The sequence below is a fragment of the Nannospalax galili genome, unplaced genomic scaffold, assembly GCF_000622305.1.
Source record: "Nannospalax galili isolate Female #2095 unplaced genomic scaffold, S.galili_v1.0 scaffold903, whole genome shotgun sequence".
NCBI classification, from domain to species: Eukaryota; Metazoa; Chordata; class Mammalia; order Rodentia; family Spalacidae; genus Nannospalax; species Nannospalax galili.
The window spans coordinates 403,591-423,896 of NW_008349989.1; the positions used below are offsets into that span (position 1 = coordinate 403,591).

Sequence of the window (20,306 nt, forward strand, 5' to 3'; positions counted from 1 at the left end):
ATTTCTTATAAAAAGGTGTTAAATTAATCTGATCTTAACAATGCCCTCTGTTTTCTGGTCATGTTATTTGTCAAGTCAGTCTAATTTGGTATTAAAACATGGTAACAAACATACATATATTCATTTTTAAGTTTAGATCGTGTTCAAAAATAGATTCAGCCAGCTCTCTAGGGATGATCTATATTATTGATACTTATCGAGGCCAGAAGAAGAGAAATAATTTCAGTTATGGCTTACAGATTATGTCACTTAAAATTGCCATTTATAGGGGCTAGAGAGATGGCTCAGTGGTTAAGAACACTGGTTGTTCTTGCAGAAGATCCGGGTTTGAATCCCAGCACCCACATGGCAGCTAACAACTCTCCTTAACTCCAGTCCCAGGATATCCAACACCTTCTTCTGACCTCTGTGGGCATTGCATAACAAGGGTGCACTTACATATATGTGGGCAATACACTCATATACATATAATAAAAGAAATAATAAATCAAACACTTAAAAGACAAATATTTAGAAAACAGTTTGACAGCATGACTACTTAGCCAAACAAAAGTAGATTAGGGCCTATGCCTTCCCAAAGCCATGAACTTTTCACCCAGGCTTACAGTATCAAGCATGAATTTCTTCCTGTGGAGCAGGCCTCAAATCCAGTCAGAAAGTGGTTGGTTACTCTGCAAAATTCATGCCACTATTTCACCAGTACGAACACCTTGCCTGGCAGGTAGTACTGCAGCATGCAGTGTCTAGCATTGAGTAAGGTCACTGATTTCTAAGATCCGGGTTTGAATCCCAGCACCCACATGGCAGCTAACAACTCTCCTTAACTCCAGTCCCAGGGGATCCAACAGCCTCCTCTGACCTCCGCAAGCATTACACGACACAGGTGCACTTACCTACATGCAGGCAATACATGCATACACATAGAATAAAAGCAATAAAAAATTTTTAAGAAATTACAAGCCGGGTGTGGTGGCGCATGCCTTTAATCCCAGCACTCAGGAGGCAGAGGCAGGCGGATCTCTCTGAGTTCAAGGCCAGCCTGGTCTACATAGTGAGTTCTAGGCCAGCTGGGGCTACCGAGAGACCCTGTCTCAAAAAGACCATATATATATTTACTATTTATAGCCAGGCGTGGTGGCACACTCTTTTAATCTCAGCACTCTGGAGGCAGAGACAGTTGGATCTCTATGAGATTAAGGCCAGCTTGGTCTCCATAGTGGGTTCTAGGCCAGTCGGGGCTATAGGGAAATCCTGTTTTAAAAAAAAAAAAAAAAATCCATCATTTATCAACATTGTCTTGGAGGGAAGACCTTAATCTCAAAGTTGATTAGACCAATTAATTTTAAAAGAAACAATATAAATAATTACATACTTTGCAAAAGATTTTACCCTAAACCATAATTTTTAAATGGCTTCCATAAGATATTGAGATTAATTCATGTAACTTTTGGAAGGATGTGCCTTTTACTGCCACAATGAACCCATTTCTGGTATTGTGACAAAACTTTGTTTTCCCTCTACAGAAATTGAAAGTCTCATAAGTGTATAGACGTAGGACTAGGAAAACCCCTGGGTATTACACTGGAGGGTTGACAAAACACTGATTTATATGTGTGTTGAATTTTATCAAGTGTTTTCACAGATTGCATCTTTTTCTCTGGGTCCCTTTGCAGACATTTTCTTTTCTGCGCATGAGAATATAAGGCTTAAAGAACTTAGTGAATTGTCTGGAGCCTCAAGTGCTGAAAGCCAGGGTTTGAAACCCAGCTGACATCTGGCTGTGCCACACACCAAAGGCTCAGCATTGGCCTCTGACATTTTCAAGGTTAGACAGTAACATCTGATGTTCAGAAAGCACATTTTTAAAAATGTAGGAAATAGGGAAAACAAACTGAAGAACATTGACATTTCTTCCCAGATACTAGGCATCCAGGTAGCATGTATTTTGTGTGCTTTTATTTCCTTTTATAAAAAGAATTGCATTTTTCATTTTTATTAATTTATTAGAAATAAACATCTTCATTTGATAATTCATTTTCATGAAATATACACAACGTTTTCATCCATTTTCCAGACAAATATTGGAAGCCTCTTTCACAATTTTCTTAGTCATTTTCTCTTCCCTCCTAACTTGCAGTGTGGTTTGGATGCTGACACCCTTCATTCTGGGAGGACAGAGTGATTTTGTCAGCTAGATTTCTTGTCTCCCTACAGAGACTGTTCAATCACAGCAAGTGAAGGATTTTGCAGTGCTCGTACAAATACACAGGAGAAAGCATATAATTTCTAGTTATTTATAGCCCACAGAGCTGTGCTTTCTTATTTATAGCAAAGCCTCACATTTGAATTGAAAAAGTCACGGTCACCTGGAGGTCAAATGCAGATAGCAGACTCAGTTCACAGGAAAATGAGCTGAGCTGGAGAGAGCTGGATTGTTCCCTCGACTCGGGGTTATACTTTGCTCCTTCATCAGCTTAGAGTTAATTGAATGGTGTCTCTTTGCTGTTAGGTGATTGGTTTTCTAGGATGCTTTGTCTGAGCTGCTTCTAGTCAAAAAATAGATGTTGTGAGGTGGAAAAAGCTCTTTGGTTAAACTGTTATTAAGATTACATTTAGAAAGAAACTACGAATAATTTTCCTGATCAAACTTACTGTTTTAATCAGGTATTGCTAGATTTTGGATTTTTGCCATAAACTCCAACTTTGTAAAGCACTGCTATTTTGGGGACACTCATTTGTGTTTGGTTGTTGTTCCTCTCAGATGACTCTAAACCACAAATATATTGAGAGAAATAAGTAAAGATTTCATGAAGTTTAGCTGCTTCTCATGTCGATTTTGCATCTACTCTTTGAGTGTGGGTTGATGCACAAGCTTGACTTTCATTCTGTACAATGCAGTGTTTTGCAAAACAGTAAAAAATAGTATGTAAATGCTTGACGAGTTTATATTCCAAACTTGAGAAGATGTAGCATTCCCATCATATTGCATCTCAAAGGGCAAACTGACAAACTCCATAATGCTGTTGAATCACACAAAGGGCATCACCCCAACTTTTAGTCATCCTTTGCCCCATGAGCACCTGCCCAAAGGGAGACCCACTTCTGCTTGCTTCACTTACACTCACATATGGTGCAAACAGCATGAGCACCAAGGTTACCCTGCCTCCATATTCTAGCTAATTCATTGTGGGAGCCTGTTCTGGTATATAGGACATTTAGCAGCACACTGCACTCCCTTTCTAGATGCCGTTATTCATCTGTGCTAGCTAAAAATTCTTCAGACTTTGCTAAATATGTGCAGGGAGTATGGTACACTTCTGACCATTGAGCTCAGGGACCTGCCTGTCTCCCATCCCCCCAGTATTGGAGTTACAGATGTGCACAGCTGTATCTCTGTTTCAGTCTAGTATTTCCCTCACTTCTGACTCAGAGATGAAACTAGGTTGCTATGTAGGCATGTTCCACAAACTGGAAGCCCTATCAAGGTGTAAGGATGTCGGTAGCCTCCAATTCTCATCTTTTGTTTATGAAACTGAATGTTAGACCACTTTCCTAGCTCCCAGTACCTGTGAGGCAGGTAAAGGTGGCTGTTCCTGTTCTGACTATAAGACAGATTTAGAGGTCTCAATATTTTTCTACTTTAATATAAGCTGTTATGGAAGCAGAAGATAAACGAGCAAGCTCCTGGGATGAATATTATCGTGATTTGCCCTCAGATCACCCCTTCCCCTCTCTGCTTCATCTTGGTTTCCAGAGTCCCAGTGTTTCCTAGAAAGCAGCTGTCTTTAGAGCTGCCCAGGAGGCTTGCTCCCCTGCTAACTTGTATTTTGGCATCATGTTTCTGGACTTAGGCCCACGTTTATGGTATGTTGAAGTAGGTCTGGCCCCATGTGGAGCTAAAGGAAAGAAAAGATGAATTTGTGAGCACATTGGTATAATCCAGTAGACTTCCGTTATTGCCTCAGCAGGCTGTGGTTTGCATACTGTAGGTAACTCAGTGTGGGCACTGAATTGGACGTGCCACCATAACCGCCAACCATCCTAATGGTTCTGCCTTAATGTGTGGGCCATTTAGTCTATGGCTGGATTTGACCTCTTGTTTTTAATTATCTTCTTGATCTTCCAACTGTGAAATAGTAGATAATAATTCCTGTTGGCACACTACATAATACATATTATAATAGAACTGTGAGTTTTTAAGTGTCCAACTGTATACAAAATAATTTTTTAAAGCTTTGGTTCTGCATTAAATAATATACCACAGGAGTGATAAATAAAAGCTTTCACAAAGAAAAGTATGAAAAGCTAGGTCTTTGATATTCAGAAATGGTTAGATAAAAAGATTTTCAGAAGCTTTCTTTACATATGTAATAGTTACTCGGTGCACAAACTTGACTCAGTAGGCCTTTAACATATATGACTGAATGCATGAAATCTTGAGGGAGGGCTGTAGGAGGTGCAGTTAGAGGAGGGGGTCTAAATATTACTAAGATGTATTGTATGAAATGCACAAAAGTTCAATTAGAATATACATTGAAATCTAGTAGTTAAAAGCTTTAAGAAGGAAAGAACTTGAATTGCTTAGCAAATTGTTTTTTTTTTTTTTTAAAGAAGAGTCATTCACTCTATTAGAGGATGCTCCTTATATATGTACTCCATCCATTAGCTATTTTCTAAAAGGCACAAGTGGATAGTTTTCATTAAAGGGATTGGCAATGCTTTTCTGTAAGGCTCAACAGTCCCTGCTAAATGGGAGAAAGTGGATTGTTTTTATTAAATGGATTGATAAAGCTTTTCTGTAAGGCTGGACAGTCACTGTCATCTACTCAGTGTGAAAACAGCCACAGTAAGAAAATAAATAAGTAGAGCTGTGTTGTCCCCGTGACACATTATTTCTTAAGAAAACAGCCATGGGGCCGGGGGACAGCTCAGTAGGCAAGGTGCCAGCCAAGCACCCGTGAATACCTGAGTTTGGAACCCAGAAGCACTCAAATAGCCAGCAACTGCTGCACAGAAATCCCTGGAGCCTAGTCAGCCTAGCCAATTAGTGACCGCCAAGTTTAGTGAGAGACCTGTTTCAAAAAAATAACATGAAGAGTAATCAGGACCAGATGTTGACCTCTGGCCCTCACATGTACATACACATGTGTGCGTGTGCACACACATTTACACAAACATATTATCACACATACAAATACACATACACAATTAAAATAAAGGGCAGGCAACAGGCCCACACTTGCTTTAACACAAATGTTACTTTAAACCCAGGATGTGTCAGTGCTAAGCCAGGCCTTTTGAGGGATTCTTGCAGAGTAATCCAAGCAGGCTGCATTCAGTTCTGTTCACTTTATTAGTGAGATGAGACATGGGGTAGAATTAAACTCAGCATAAAGTAATATTCACGAATCTGAAAAGATTGCTATGGAAGCTTGGAGTGAAGTAAAATTGGTTTTGTCTTTAAGACCTCCAAAGAAGTTGAAGTTCCATCTGCTTTTACTTTTATAATTTCTCTGAAAGTGGACATTGGTGCAGATTTTGACTGTCTGAACTCATCTACTGAATGTTGAGCAGCTATGACCAGTCATGTCTTTATGAACCACTGGTAATGAACTCAAGGATAGCTTCCCACAAACTGACGAGAAACAGTACCCTAAGGTTAAGTTGCTATGGATACCACTTATTATTACTTTTGTTTCACGTGTCTTCTTTTAAATCCATATTTGAGGTATGGTAAATAAACAGTACAGATATTCATAAAAATAACTATGACATTCATTCTTTCTCTGTCTCACATATTTGATAGAATTCCCATGGCGGTAAAAGTGCATAGACATAAAAAAGAAATGCAGCTTGACTGGCATAAACACCACATAGGTTCTATTTTCATTTCCTCCTGTCCAGGCAGTACACTGATGGTGTTCTCTGCCAGCTGTAATTGTGCTGGCTGGCTATAAAGCAAGTGTGACTCGAGGGCGTAGGGGGCCAAGTGCCTTTGGTCATTTTTAAAATCTTGTATGATATTGAAATATCACAAACTTTTACCTTCCCATTGTAAAAGGCCCCTCTGTCTCAGACTTGGTAGCGATGATGGAGATTTAGGTTTAGATTGCACTAAGAATTTTAGCTATGTTGAAATTAGAGAAATGAACGTTTTTAACAACTATCTTTTTAAAATGAGATGGCAGTTTGAAAGCCTTGCCTTGTTGAGATTAAATCCACATGAACTTTCTTTACAGATTTACATTTCACTCATATATAAATTACCAGCGTGGCTATGTCCCATAAATTGTAGCCATTTCAAGTGACAGCATTACTAGCTCTAAATCAAATAGCATTTTCAATGATGAGGCAGTGACTTACATAAGACTTTACTTTTATGTTTAGTTGCCAGTGGTATACAGATACATTGTCTTCTGCTGACAAAAACAAAAACCACCAGATTTTATTTGAACCCAACATTAATACATCTACTAGATGCTTGTGGGCCTGTTTGGAGCAACATTCTGCCTTGTGTTCTATTGGAGGTGGTCAGGGTCCTTACAGCTCGAAGGTGGGGTGACTGCATCAAAAGTAGAATTCTGTCACCCTGGGCCACTGAGAGGGCCAAGCCTGACTGAGTTCAATCCCTACCACCCACATGGTCAAAGTAGAGAATCAATTCCCACAAATTGTCCTCTGACCCCTGCACGCACTTGTGCGCGCACACACACACACACACACACACACACCGTGGCACATGCACACACATACCCTCGACATGCACAAAATAAAATAAACACATGTAAAAAATAAAAATGAATCATGTCACTGTAAGGATTGAGGAATCTTAATTCCAGAATCATATGGACAATTTTTCATGACATCTTTATTTTGACCTCACATTTTTAGTGTGACCCTGAACTAGAGTCCAGTCAGTCCTTGGTACTTGAGGTTCCACCATCATCCATGGTCAAAAATATTTTTTAAATAATACCTCTGTATTGAGCATGTACAAAGTTTTTCTTGCTGTTGTTCCCCAAACAATATAGCAGAATAAACTATGTACTTAATATTTGCCTTGTCTTCGCTGTTATAATCAATCTAATAAAAACGTACATTGGATCCAAATGGATCATAGCCAAATACTACACCATTTTACATAAAAGATTTAAGCATCTCTCAAGCTTGATACCTACAGGGAATTCTGGAACCAACTCCCCGTGGACACCCAGGGACAATTCAGCTAAATCAGAGCTGCAGTGCAGGAAATTGCTGCATGTACAGTTTGACTTGATGGTTTATCCCCTTGAATCCTCTAAGTGGATTAGGAAACTGAAAGCAAACCTTCTCCCACCACCAAGAACATAAATTTCCAGAGGGTCTTGAGGAGAGATAACAGCACACAGTTTCATTTCCGTTTCAATAATGACACGCTAATACTTGCAAGTACTGGTGTGTCATTATTGAAACGGAAATGAACCCTTGCACGTGTGGAGATACTTTGCCCTGTAATACTCAGCTACCTACACTGCTTTATAATGAGAAAATAGGCAGAGCCATGTTCCTTCTCCTATGGCAAGTGGGAAAGGCACCTCCAAAGGAACCACTTTGTTTCAGGCCATCCTCATCTTTGTCATCCCCTTTGATAAGGTGACCTTTTCTGCTTTTGTCCCCATCAGCCAGGGTGATCTGTGGTGCGTGTGTGCGTGTGTATGTGTGTGTTGCACATGTGCACGTGGGGAGCCTAGAGGAAGACCTTGGGTGCCCTGCTTTATTACTCTCTACCATATTCCCTTGAGACAGGGTCTCTCACTGAATCTGGAGCTAGGCCAGCAGCTTACAAGCACCATTGATCTTCTTGTCCCTGGCTGCCACAGCACTGGTATTACATGTACACAGTCCTGCCTGACTTTCTGCGTGGGTGCTGAGAGTCGAGCTGAGGTCCTTGTGCTTGCTCAGTAAGCTCTCTTACCCACTGAACCATGGCTGCAGCCCCAGGGTGATTTTTTTTAAAGCACCTCATATACCCCCATGCCAACCATGGTACATGGACTCCTCCAAGGCCTTACCATAGCTTCATGTCCCTCTGTGACCTGTCCCCACCACTTTCTCCTTGGCATTTTTCTTCTGTGGCCTCATCATTTGATTGTTCTGGAATTTTCCAGGAACTCTCACTTAGGATAGTAGTGTTAGTTTCTACATCTGTTTGTTGTGTTCTCCTAACAGCAAGCTTCAAAGTGTCCAAGTGTCACTTTCACCATTAAGACCCTGACTAAACACCTACTTATGACTGTAGACTCCCTGCTCATAAGCCCCTTCTTCCTGCTCCTTCTTTACCTAGCTACATTTTTCTTTTTCTCCTCCATAATTCAAATCACATATTACCAATATGATTCCTTATTTGTCCTTTCATCATGTGTGTGTGTGTGTGTGTGTGTGTGTGTGTAATGATTATTTCTCTCACTAGACTGTTAAACCAGGAAAAATGTGTCTGTCTTGCTCGTTGATTTTTCCATGGCCTTTGCATGGAGAAGCTGCAACCCTGAGGGCTGAGAGGGAGCAATGAACAAGCATACTCAGGGCAGTGTAGACCTACTCAGCTTCTCACACGCCTCTGGCTTCCCCGGATTGATAGCTTTCTATTTCTGCAATAAAATACTAGAGAACGCCAGCCTAATGGTGGAAAGATTCATCCTGGCTCACTGTTTCAGTACTCTCAGTTCATGACCACCTGGTGCCCTTGTTTCTAAACCCTTCCTACTGGCAGGAAGTAGGTAGTGGAACATAGCTACTCACCCTGTGGCAGGAGAGAGAGAGAGAGAGAGAGAGAGAGAGAGAGAGGAAGAGAAGATAAATATGTATATAGAGAGAGATAGAGAGCAGAGAGAGGATAGATAGATAGATAGATAGATAGATAGATAGATAGATGATGATAGACTGATGATAGATAGATAGATAGATAGATGATAGGTAGATAGATAGATGATAGGTAGATTGATAGATGGAAGATAGATACATAGATAGCTGATAGAGAGATAGATAGATAGATAGATAGATAGATAGATAGATAGATAGTGGATGGATTAATGGAAAGATAGGTAGATAGATACAAAGATATATACATAGATAGAAAGATAGATAGATAGATAGATAGATAGATAGATATGATAAAATGAGACATGTAAAGTCATGCCCTGAGTGACTTGCTTTGTTCTTCAGATCTTTTCCCATCACCTCCCAGTAGCACCACCAACCAGGACACCAATGCTGAATATATGAGCAATCTAGGGACATTCTAGATCTGAACTATGACAATATGGTGCTGACAAGAAGCAGGATGACAGGCAGGCAGGTGCATACATACATAAATACACACACACATCAGTAGACATGCAGGGTACCCTGAATATTTGGAAGCAGAATGAGCACCTCAAAGCAGTAACATGTTGTGAATTAGAAATGCTTTTCTGTCGTTCTATGTTGTTTTGTTTTCTGTTGTAATTTTTTAAGTAAGAAAGTTAAAAGTCTGTGCTCATGATGTTGGTGGTACTGCTGAGGATTAGGTATCTGGGGGTCAAAGCCTGGTGGTAACTGTACTTAGTTCTTGAGTCTGGAAACTAGTTTTCAGTGGAGGGGTCAGCATTCCCTGCTAGCTTCTTTGCAATGCTAGGTAGAGGCCTCAGGCTGAAACTCCAGCTGCAGTCCAGCTCTATGGCATTGTTCCCTTGACTCCTATTTCATAACCTACTTCTGTTGGAGGTCACTTGCCAGCTAGTATTGAGGGTAGAACAGCTGTTCAGTGGGAAATAGGCCTACACATTCAAAACAATATTTTTTGCCAAGTCATGTTCATTAACAAGATAAAACAAAAAATCCCTTTGCAATGGCCTGGTTGCTTGGCTAGATTAGCTCTTTATTACTCTACAATTAACTTTATAACATTTTTATGATCTATGTGAGCCTCAGTCCATATCTTGAGTGTTTGAGATGTGAGTTTCCCCTGCTACACAATGAAATAAAGTATCTTTTTCTCCTATATTTTGAATGAAAACACATGTGCCTAGTACAGTAAATACTAATAAAGAGAAGTGGTTTTCATTTGGCCAGTTTGGAAATCTGAACCCATGTCGTGGTATCTAAGGAAACTCAAAGATCTCTGAACAGCCCGAGTGCTTTCTCAGTGTTATATAAAATGAAAACCCTAGCCTATGAGGCAAAATCCTGTAATCCCAGCACTCTGGAGGCTGAGGCAGGAGGATTGCCAGTTTGAGGCTAGCCTGGACTGTAACAAGACCCTCTGTGTGTCATACATGAAATAAATAAACTCTCCCAAGCCCAGTTCCACTTTTGGAGGGGTTGCAGGGACCCATATTTCGAATGACTTCTGACAGGTACTTCCCTGTTTGCTTGGCCCTGGGTCATACATAAGCTGTCTTTCCTTGGGCCACTCCCTTCCTAAAAGGAAATGCCTTTGGGACACAGGTAGACTAATGCCCATCACCTGTGTTAACAAAACTCTGGTCTGCCATGGGCTTTGTCACACTGTGGTAGCTGGTCTCAAAAACATATGGCTTTAGGATATAGAGACTCAGGGAAACAGAAGCTGAACTCTGAATAGGCCTTAAAGATGCTGCCTCATTACAGGGCAGTGGTGTAATGAAAGACTAAATTCACTTTAAATGTCAACATATACTGTCATTCTTCTCTCCACTAAACAGTCATCAGGTTTGGCAGTTAGTTTGAATATAGGATCATGCCATTCATTCGTACTGATTGAGATGAAGGATAAATAGCTGTAAAGTATGAATCAAATATTGAAAAATCAGCAACTTCTCTTGAAGTCCTCAACTCTAGGTTGTAACTGGGACCCCTAACATAATTTCCTTGAAGAAAATTGTATTACTTAGCTTTTCCAGAGAAACAGGGTGTGTATGTGAAAGGGATGGGAGAGGCTTTACATCCAATAATGTATATGAACAGGCTCACTATGAGGAATTGGCTTCCATGATATTTACAGAGACTAATGGGTCCATGATCTACCATGGGTAAGGAGGAAAGCCAATGCTATAATTCAGTACCAACTGTACGGCCCAGAAGCCTTGTGAGCCAGTGTGTAAAGCCCAATCTGAGTGCTGAAGAAGACTTGTGTCCTGGGTCAACCAGGCAAGAAACCAAAAGCACAAATTTCTTCTTGGCTTTTGTGTTCTATTCAAGGTCTCAGAGGACTAAAACTACTTTGGAGATTTCTCAGATCCAAATGCTGATCTTATGCAGAACACACACACACACACACAAACACACACGCACACACACACTCACACTCGCATTCTGAAATAGTGTTTGATCTGGGCACCCTGTACCTCACTGAAGTTGGCACATAAAATTAACTGTCACAGAACTATATTTTCATGAGATAGAAAAATGGTGGTAAGGTAAAGTATTCATTTCTATGTGCTCATAAAAGGTAAATCTGAAATAATCTTGATATCATTGAACACAGCTCACATGCTTATTTCTTGATGATTGTTTTATTCTTGGTGATTAACAATGGGACTGCACTTCAGTTTAAGGCTATTAGAGTAAGTTTTTCTAAAGGGGGTGCTATGGTCTGGTTACAACTTACAGCCAGATGGCTACCTCGATCACTGCCCAGATGCTTGTGTATTTGCACAAAGTGCAAAGCATGCTTTGCTTAGCCATCTCATCCTAACGATTACTGTTGTATTACTTTCCAATTTTACTGTAATTTGTTCTCATTTGCACTCTACCAGTAAGATTTTTTTTTAATGACTAGATTCATGGGAAGCAAGTATAAAATGATGATTACCACCTGGTCCTGGAAGCCTATGGCTTTAGGATATAAGGACTCAGGGAAACAGAAGCTGAGCTCTTTGGACAGTCCTTAAAGATGCTTCCTGGTTACAAGGCAATGTTGGAAAATAAAAAATACTTATGGATTGATTTTCCTGAGGTTATGCAGAAAAAAATTAACCTTTGATATTTTTCTTTCACAGAAACTCAAAATTGTAGATCATTTTTTCAGACATTTAAATTAAGAACTCCTGTATTTCACTTATTTTAATATTTTATGTGGGATATAGCTAAGGCATTTTGGGGCTTAGTTTTGTCTTTTAAGAAAAATGTGTATAGCTTTCCTGTAGATAGCACGGAATGGTCCTCTGTTCTAATTCACTTTCAGTGGATTGAAATAAATGGATCTGATTTTCCCGTGGTTAGCATAAAAGATTGAAATAAGATATAATAAAGAGGATGCAGGAAGGGTGCTGGCATGGAGAAAGTGTACTGTGTGACACCTTTCTGCCACATAACTGATATGTCATAGGACATGCTGTCTCCACGGAATGCACAGTGGTTGGATCAGTTGCCCTGGGTCCCAGCTGCTGCAAAGAATTGCCTTAAGGTCACATCTAGCTGTGCCTAATTTCACGGCCCTGAATGCTCTTTCCTTCTCCCCATTTGGGCAAGTAAAAGATGCAGTGCTGTTTCGTCTGTTTCTAGCTAGGAGCTGGGCATAGCTCTCCAGGAAGCCCCACCTGCTTTCTTTCTCTCGGATGTCATACATGGACAGACGTATTAGCTGCTTCTATGGGAAAAATAATGATTAATCAGTGTCCAAAGTAAAAGGCAAGGAATCAGAATGTTCTCTTATTTAGCAAAATGACCTCTGGTTTCAGTTACTATCCTAAAGCTTTTGGGTTAAGATTTCAGACATTATCTCATAAGCAGGTATGAAAGATACTAACTTCAGAATGACATAGCCGTAAATTCTTCTCATTCCGGTCCTGTTTGGGATATTATGTCCCAAGCCTATTACTCCAGGAATTAGATAAGTGTAAAAAGAATATTTCTAACAATATTATTTGAATCAGCTTTTTGAATAAAGCATTTAAACTGGTTTGACCTGAGGAGAAAGTAATGGCATCACATATCATTTTTTTTTTTTTGGCCAAAACTTTGTTCTTCTTCAAAAATCTTTCTTTTTCATTCTTTTTTTTTTTCCTTTTTTCTGTTTTCTTTTAAGCTCTAAAATACTCTAAATTCTTGTGAGTCATTACTTGCTGGTGAGTTAGAACATTTTTGTTATACAGTTTTCTCTTCAGGTTTCTGAGTACCGTTATTGCCACACAATACAGCAGTGTATGTTACAACACTGCTTGTGGTACTGAATTCAAAATAGAAATCACTGCCTGTTTTACTAAACAGTACAATGACTTGTAGACTGTTGTCAAATATGTGAAGGCTGAATGTCCTCTTGTGGTTTTTAAAATGCACTTAGTGATGTTTATATTTTTGTGTTTCAAATACTCTCTTGTGAAGGATGGTTTTGTAATTAAGCTAATTAAAATACAACCTGTTGAATTCACATTTTCTCAGAGGTGCGGTTACTCTGCAACAACCTCATTTTCAGATTTCTTTGGTTTGTGCAGAAATTTTAATGTGTGATTCTGATGATACCATTATTTACTTTCAAGATTACAAAATAACCAAGCAAAGCGTAAGGATTTGGGAAAACATGTCCATAGTAAGCTCCAACTGCTCTAGGCATGCTGTTTTAATGCTGTAGTTGCAAAATAGGCCTTTCTTCAATGCAGTCAAGACGTGAAACAGCTTGGCATAGTGAAATATCTCTTAGTGTCCTCACAAGCAGCATTAGCATCTTCTGTGTGCTTCCCTACTAAATGCCCTGTCCTAGGAAATGATTGGCTTTCTTATAATGACTGAGCATCCTGTTTCTCATCTCCAATTGCCTTCTTTCCTCCTTTCTAGTTCCAACAACTGCAGCCAGCACCCCAGATGCCGTTGACAAGTATCTGGAGACACCTGGCGATGAGAATGAGCACGCCCATTTCCAGAAAGCCAAAGAGAGGCTGGAAGCCAAGCACCGGGAGAGAATGTCCCAGGTACAACAGATGCTGTCATCTTCTGCATTGTGATGTTGGGAAATCAGGGCTTGCCTGGTCCAGTCTTCCCCGGAGCCTGATGGCTTTATTTGTTCAGGTCTTTGGATATGAAGTTTAATTAAACTGTAGGGACACAGATTGTAAGATTGTGGCCTCCTCTAGAAGCATGCCTCTAGGAAAGACGGGGATAGGAAGATTTTGTAGCACAAATTAAACTGTGTCTGGGCTGAGATTATGGCTCTGTTAATCTGCTTCACTTTAGTGAACTTTAGTGTATTTCATAATATGCTATAGACTGCAAATGTACAAATTAAGATTTATTTAAAGAATAGAAAGGTGGGGGATGTTAAAATAGCTCAGCTAATAAGCTATTGATTGCCACTACAAAAGATAAAGATCTGAGTTTGATTTTGAAACCCACATTTAAAAAAGGTCAGATATAGGTAACATGTACTTGGAATCCCAGTTCTGGAAAGAAGGAGACGGGCAGATCCCTGGGACTTGACCTGACCAGCCAACCCAGCCTATTTGGAGAGTTCCAGGCCAGTGAGATAACCTGCAGCACCTGAAGATGTCCTCTGTCTCACACACCTGTGCAAACACACACACACACACACTGAGAGAGAGAGAAATACACATTGATTTATTACTCTATAGAATGTATACCCACCAGGTTGTAAATTATAATCCATTAAAAAGTTGTTCAGTAAAAATGAATACTTTTATATTGTCAGATTATTACAACTTTGAGCCTACCATTTCTGGCAAATGGAATTCATAGGAAATTAAAACTAAACTAAGCAGTAATGATCATTTCATTTCCCATAAGTGACAGACAATGGAATAAAGACTTGAGTAGAGTTTTGCAATGCAGTTTTGCAAACTCAGATGATATTTGGAATCCAAGTCTTGCTGCTACTTTAGTGTCCCTTAACCTATACTAAACTGTAGACCTTTTTAAAAAAACAAACAGATTTTTGGTTACACTGAAAAAGAACTTATGTCTGGAAATGGCTGATCTACATGTAACAGAACCAACTAGAATTTCAGTTATATGTGCTTCCACAACCCAAACCCGAAATAACTTCTTTATCTGGCTTTTATGCCCAGTCATTATCCACCTGCTCTAACACCCTGTACCAGGCACCAGACCTGTAGGGGCACTGTCTATATTCTATAATCACCCAGCTGATTCCATCTACACAATCCCGCCTTGCCCCTCTTACCATGAAATATACTCCAAAGGCTCTGCTCAGTCCTCCCCTCACTCCTTTGCCTATAACTGACCCTGGTACTGCCCATGTGGCCCTTATGTCTTGGGAACCATGAAGCAAATGTCTTCTCCATGGGATTCATCTCCTGATCCATTGGCCTCACTGTACCTGAGTAATTAAGAAAACCCTCTTTTTGAAACAGAACTAATGATATATCTTGAAAAGCAAGACACAATTGTGGGATTTTTTAAATTTGTTTTGGTTTTTGTTTTTTTCAGACAGGGTTTCCCTACAGCCCCAGCTAGCCTAGAACTCACTATATAGACCAAGCTTGTCTTTCTCTCTCTCCTAGAGATCTGCCTGCCTCTGTCTTCCATGTGCTGTAATTAAAAGTGTGTGCCATGATACCTAGCCCACAATTGTGCTTTTTTTGTTTGTTTTTTAAAGATGACTAACTACAATACCTAGACCTGTAGAGTTATACCATAAAGAGAAAAACACATTATGATCACAGTACTTGGGCCTCTGGAATGTGGCACACAATCTAATGGCTAAAAACTTGAAAGTCAGTTGAGCTAGAAAGACTGCTGGCATGAGGTAGTGGGGTTTCACCTGACACCGGTCCCTTTGAAAACTAGGGCTGTGCACATTTTTCACAGACGATTGTATTGTCATCATTAATGGGGGAGACAACTGTCAGTAGAATTTACTGAAATGTCCCCCTTTACACACAAAATATGTCTCACTTCTTGAAGCTTTCAGAGGCTTCCCACTACCCTCCAGAATCCAGTCCTGGGCACATGAATTGCCCAGGAGTCTGAAGAAAGGGTAACACAATCCCGAGTGCTCAGCCTGACCTTTCCAGTGCCCACAGCTGCATCCAACCCCACCTTGCTTCTCCTCTTCCACTCTCCTGCTGGCCCGGCCTGTCTGCAGCTGGAAGAGGCTGTTATGCGCAGGCCTCACCCCTAATCTGGGGCTGTGTTGCTCCTGGCCACAGCTTCTTCCAGAAACGTCCTGCTCTTCTTTTCATCCACAAATCCCACCCATTCCTTCACCTCACATAATTCTTAAACAGGGACAATCAGTCATTACTTTTACCTTTCATTTACTTCTAAGGAAGTATTATGTATTCCTTTATTATTTTTTAAATATCAATATCTTACTGCTTCTGCTAGACTGTAAGTTCATTTTAGTCCATATACGTTTATACAAGCTAAACTAACCTAGTATTTCATTCTTAGATGCTAGTCATTTTTCCAAATATTTTTTTAAAACCTATGAAGTTTTCCACTATCTGAGGCATCCTATCAAATTAAGAAAACTAGTTTCAAATGCTCTGTTAGTTTCAAATAATGATGTGCTGCTGAAATGAGAGCTTTCTTTTAGCCTATTTATGACTTAGTTCATATATTTTCTGATTTTTTTTTCTCCATGATCTCACCTCAGATTGGAGATAACTTAGTAGACATTGTCCTAGAGCAGAGAGTTCTGCCTCATAGATGCCAATGTTACAGGAGGCAGGCTGCCTGAGCTGACATTTATCTTCATGATCTATGCTGGTGAATTCTGGGGACTTTTTGACTTTGAACTTGTCTGCCTCTTAAATCTCTTTAGTAACAGTCATTTTCTCTGCATGAAATAGCCAAGTCTCTCAAGATCTGTAAATCTGGGTGAACTTGATGTCTCTGTACTGGAACAGTATTCTATAGGCATACACAGAGCAACCCCAAAGTCCAGATCTAGAGAATTTCAAATTTTAGAATTTGGGATCTTTTTACTTGAGTCTTTTTAATATTTTATTTATTATTTTTATTTTATGTATATGGATGTATTGCCTGCATGTAGGTAAGTGCACCTGCATCATGCAATGCCCAAGGAGGACAGAAGAGGCTGTGGGATCCCCTGGAACTGGAGTTACGGACACTTGTTAGCTGCCCTGTGGGTGCTGGAATTCAAACCCGGGTCTTCTGCAAAACCAGTGTTCTTAACTGCTGAGCCATCTCTCCAGCCCCCTTTTTAACTCAGTTTTAAGAAAATATTTATTATTTTTATTTTATGTGTATGAGTGTATTGCCTGTATGTATATAAGTGCACCCATGTTGTACAATGCCCATAGAGGCCAGAAGAGGGTGTCGGATCCCCTAGAACTGGCGTTATGGATGGTTGTTAGCCACCAAGTAGGCACTGGGAACCAAACCTGGGTGCTTTGCAAGAGCAGCCAGTGCTCTTAACTGCTGAGCCATCTCTCCAGCCCCAACCTTTTATTGCAATTTTTATTATTAATTTCTTTATGCTAGCATGAAAAATAATGGGCTTCATCCATTGTAGCTTTTTGTTGATCTTAACAAATACTAAGGATTAGGGAAGATGGTATGTGTATTGGTGTTACTTGCATACTCCCTGAGGCAGTTGGAAGCAGTCAGGAAGCAGTGTGATGAATGCCTGTACTCAGCTCTGTTCTCCTTTATATTCGGTCCCATTCCCTCAGCCAGGGAGTGGTACCATTCACATCTAGGGTGGGTCTTCCCAAGTCAATTAACCCAATCTAGAAAATCTCTCTGCCATGCCAGAGATTTGTTTCCATGGTGATTCTAAATCCTCTGTCAAACTGACAGTCAAAATTATTCATCACACCTACTTACATATTTGGCAGCTTGTGCCTAAAATGAAGTCCTTCAACGTGAAAATTTTCTTGAGTCAGGCTTTTTAATTTTGAATATATTCAGCAGCCTCTCACGGAATGGCTCCTTCTGCTTCACTGAATAAACTCAGCTCACCTGGTAGTGGTCCTCTGTTGCAATGGCACATTCAGCCGGTAGGGCACTAGGTTTATCATCCTAGCTTGTCCATTTGTTATTTCCATGGCCTTGAGATTTCTTAAGCTTCTCCATAAAATGGGGGTGGCCATACCTAATTGCAGGCTCTATTGTGAGGAATCAATTAAGTTAGATAGACTTTGTGCAGTACTTAGTCCAATAATGTTATCTATTATCAGTGTACTCCAGTGGAAGTTGCTTATTAAAGGGAGATCTTCAGGCTATAAATGTGTCTGTAGGTAGTCCTATAGTGAGGGCACAGGTCATTTATTTGTAAGAGTGTAAGATATTGTTAAATTGCTCTGAAAAATCTGTGTTCAAGTTATTTCTCACATATATATGCATTAGCTAAATACATCTGCATAGTTATTTTATGGAACTCCACTCAAAACTGAAAGTTCAGGCTCTGAATATAATTAAAAATGTCAATGTAATGCAGGAAATTACTTTTCATATCCCAGTAAGACATTTGGCTTCTATCTCAAACTAATTTTGAGATTTCTTGCTTGTAGAATTCTAGATAGAATACCACCCCTGGGATCATTCCCAGTACAGGATATTGAAATATTTTGACTTCAAGGTTATCTCATCTATAAAGCAAAGCCAGTCTTCAATATCCCCTTGGTCTGCCAGTGCCCTGTGTTAACTGATAGAAACACCCAAGTGTCTGGGACAATCTGTTTGTACTTTCCTTGTGTCTTGTTCTTATTCTTTGTGGAGGGACATCTCACAATTTTGCTATCGACCTTGAGTCTGTTTTAATATGCTGTTCAAGTATTTTCTCCATGATTTCACTAAGACAAGGATCTTTTGTACAAAATATACACAACTTCATATGTTATGCAAAAAATTATGCTAGAAGACAACAAAATATCTAATTAAAAACTCAGATGGTCGCTAGGTGTGGTAGCACATGCCTCTTATCCCAGCACTTGGGAAGCTGAGGGCTAGAGGCCAGCTTTAGTACATAGTGAGTTCTGAGCTAGCCTGGACTATGGTATGAGACCCTGTCTCAAGAAACTGATAAAAACCCTAAAACTCATAGTGTGATTGGATATGATCGCATAGCCTGGTTTTCTTTGCAGTTTTGGTGGATACTTGCTTTAGAAATAGAGAAATGCACAGTGCCCATCTTGCAGTGGGCTGGTATCTGCTGTGTTGCTCTTCCTTTATTTTACCCAGCTCAGTTCTGTTGTACTGAAGCTCACTTCCCAGTTAGTACACTTGAAAAGGAAAAGGCAGCCACAAATGGTGAGAAACTAACATTTTTGTTCAGCAATGCAGCTGTAGACACTACATTCAGATCAGTGAGTGAGAGTGCCTAGGGTATCTAAATGAACATCAGGGTCAAAACAGGAAGTTTGGATCCTGACACATCTGACTCCCCTGGTTACCCCGTGAGTGTTGCCTTTAGCCACGTGCAGAAGATTATTGTTCTTTTGGAATTTCTGTGTGGATTTGGAATAATCTTCACTGTTCACGAGAGTGAGTGAGAGTGAGCTGCTCTTTGGTTCTACAATGGGCGGCCTTAGGATTTTAGACAACAGAAACTTGTCTTCCCCATTATTTGCTTCCTTTGTGGCAAAATATATTCATGATGCACATACACACACCAAAAATTCACCATTTGACATGCTTTAACTTGATCTCATAAGAGCTTAAAACCAGCGCATTTTCATTTTGATGGAAGACGTTGTTCAGGCAGCGTGTGCCTTTTATGAATAATTGGTATTTACTTATGTGAAGTAAAATGACTTAGAGCTATTTATCAAGAAAAACCAGCCTTATTTCAAGAGCCTACAGTCAATGTGGACAGTTATGTTTGCTATACTCCTGGGATAAACTGTTTATATTCTTGTGGGAGGACAAATATTCATATAGGGATGGCCATGTAATATATTTTTTAAGATAGAAAAAATACTGTAATGTAATCCATCGCGTTAAATCTGTATTTGAAAGAACTGAGCAATTTCAGATGAAATCTCTTGTCATTTGTATAGGTCATGAGAGAATGGGAAGAAGCTGAACGTCAAGCAAAGAACTTGCCCAAAGCTGATAAGAAGGCGGTTATCCAGGTAGTGTCCAACTCTTTCCCTCCCTCTCAGACAGGACATGTCCATGTGTGCCTATCGATGGCCTCCAGGTCACCAAGCCTCCCTCTGAACTGCCTGTGTTCGTACACCTGAGAACTTGGATCATTCCCAGTCTTAGTAATGGAGTTGCTTCATCCTTGTTTTACATTTGCTCCCAATTATTTTATACTGGAATTAACTGCCCCCAATCTCACATTGTCACTTGCATTAATTGTCACTTGCATTAATTGCCCCCAGTCTCACATCGTTTTTTTACTGATGGTATATCTTTGTGGT

The 20,306-nt window shown here is 39.9% G+C and overlaps 1 protein-coding gene across 1 annotated transcript in view; it reads left to right on the forward strand.

The window, feature by feature from the left end:
• The window catches only part of App (amyloid beta precursor protein), a gene marked incomplete in the record, with an annotated part of 263,474 nt that overhangs the window by 161,999 nt on the left and 81,169 nt on the right, over nt 1-20,306 (forward strand). Inside the window, 2 exon segments of the mRNA XM_017801687.2 lie at nt 13,771-13,904; nt 19,938-20,012. Of these exon segments, the coding sequence (XP_017657176.1) occupies nt 13,771-13,904; nt 19,938-20,012 (209 nt within the window).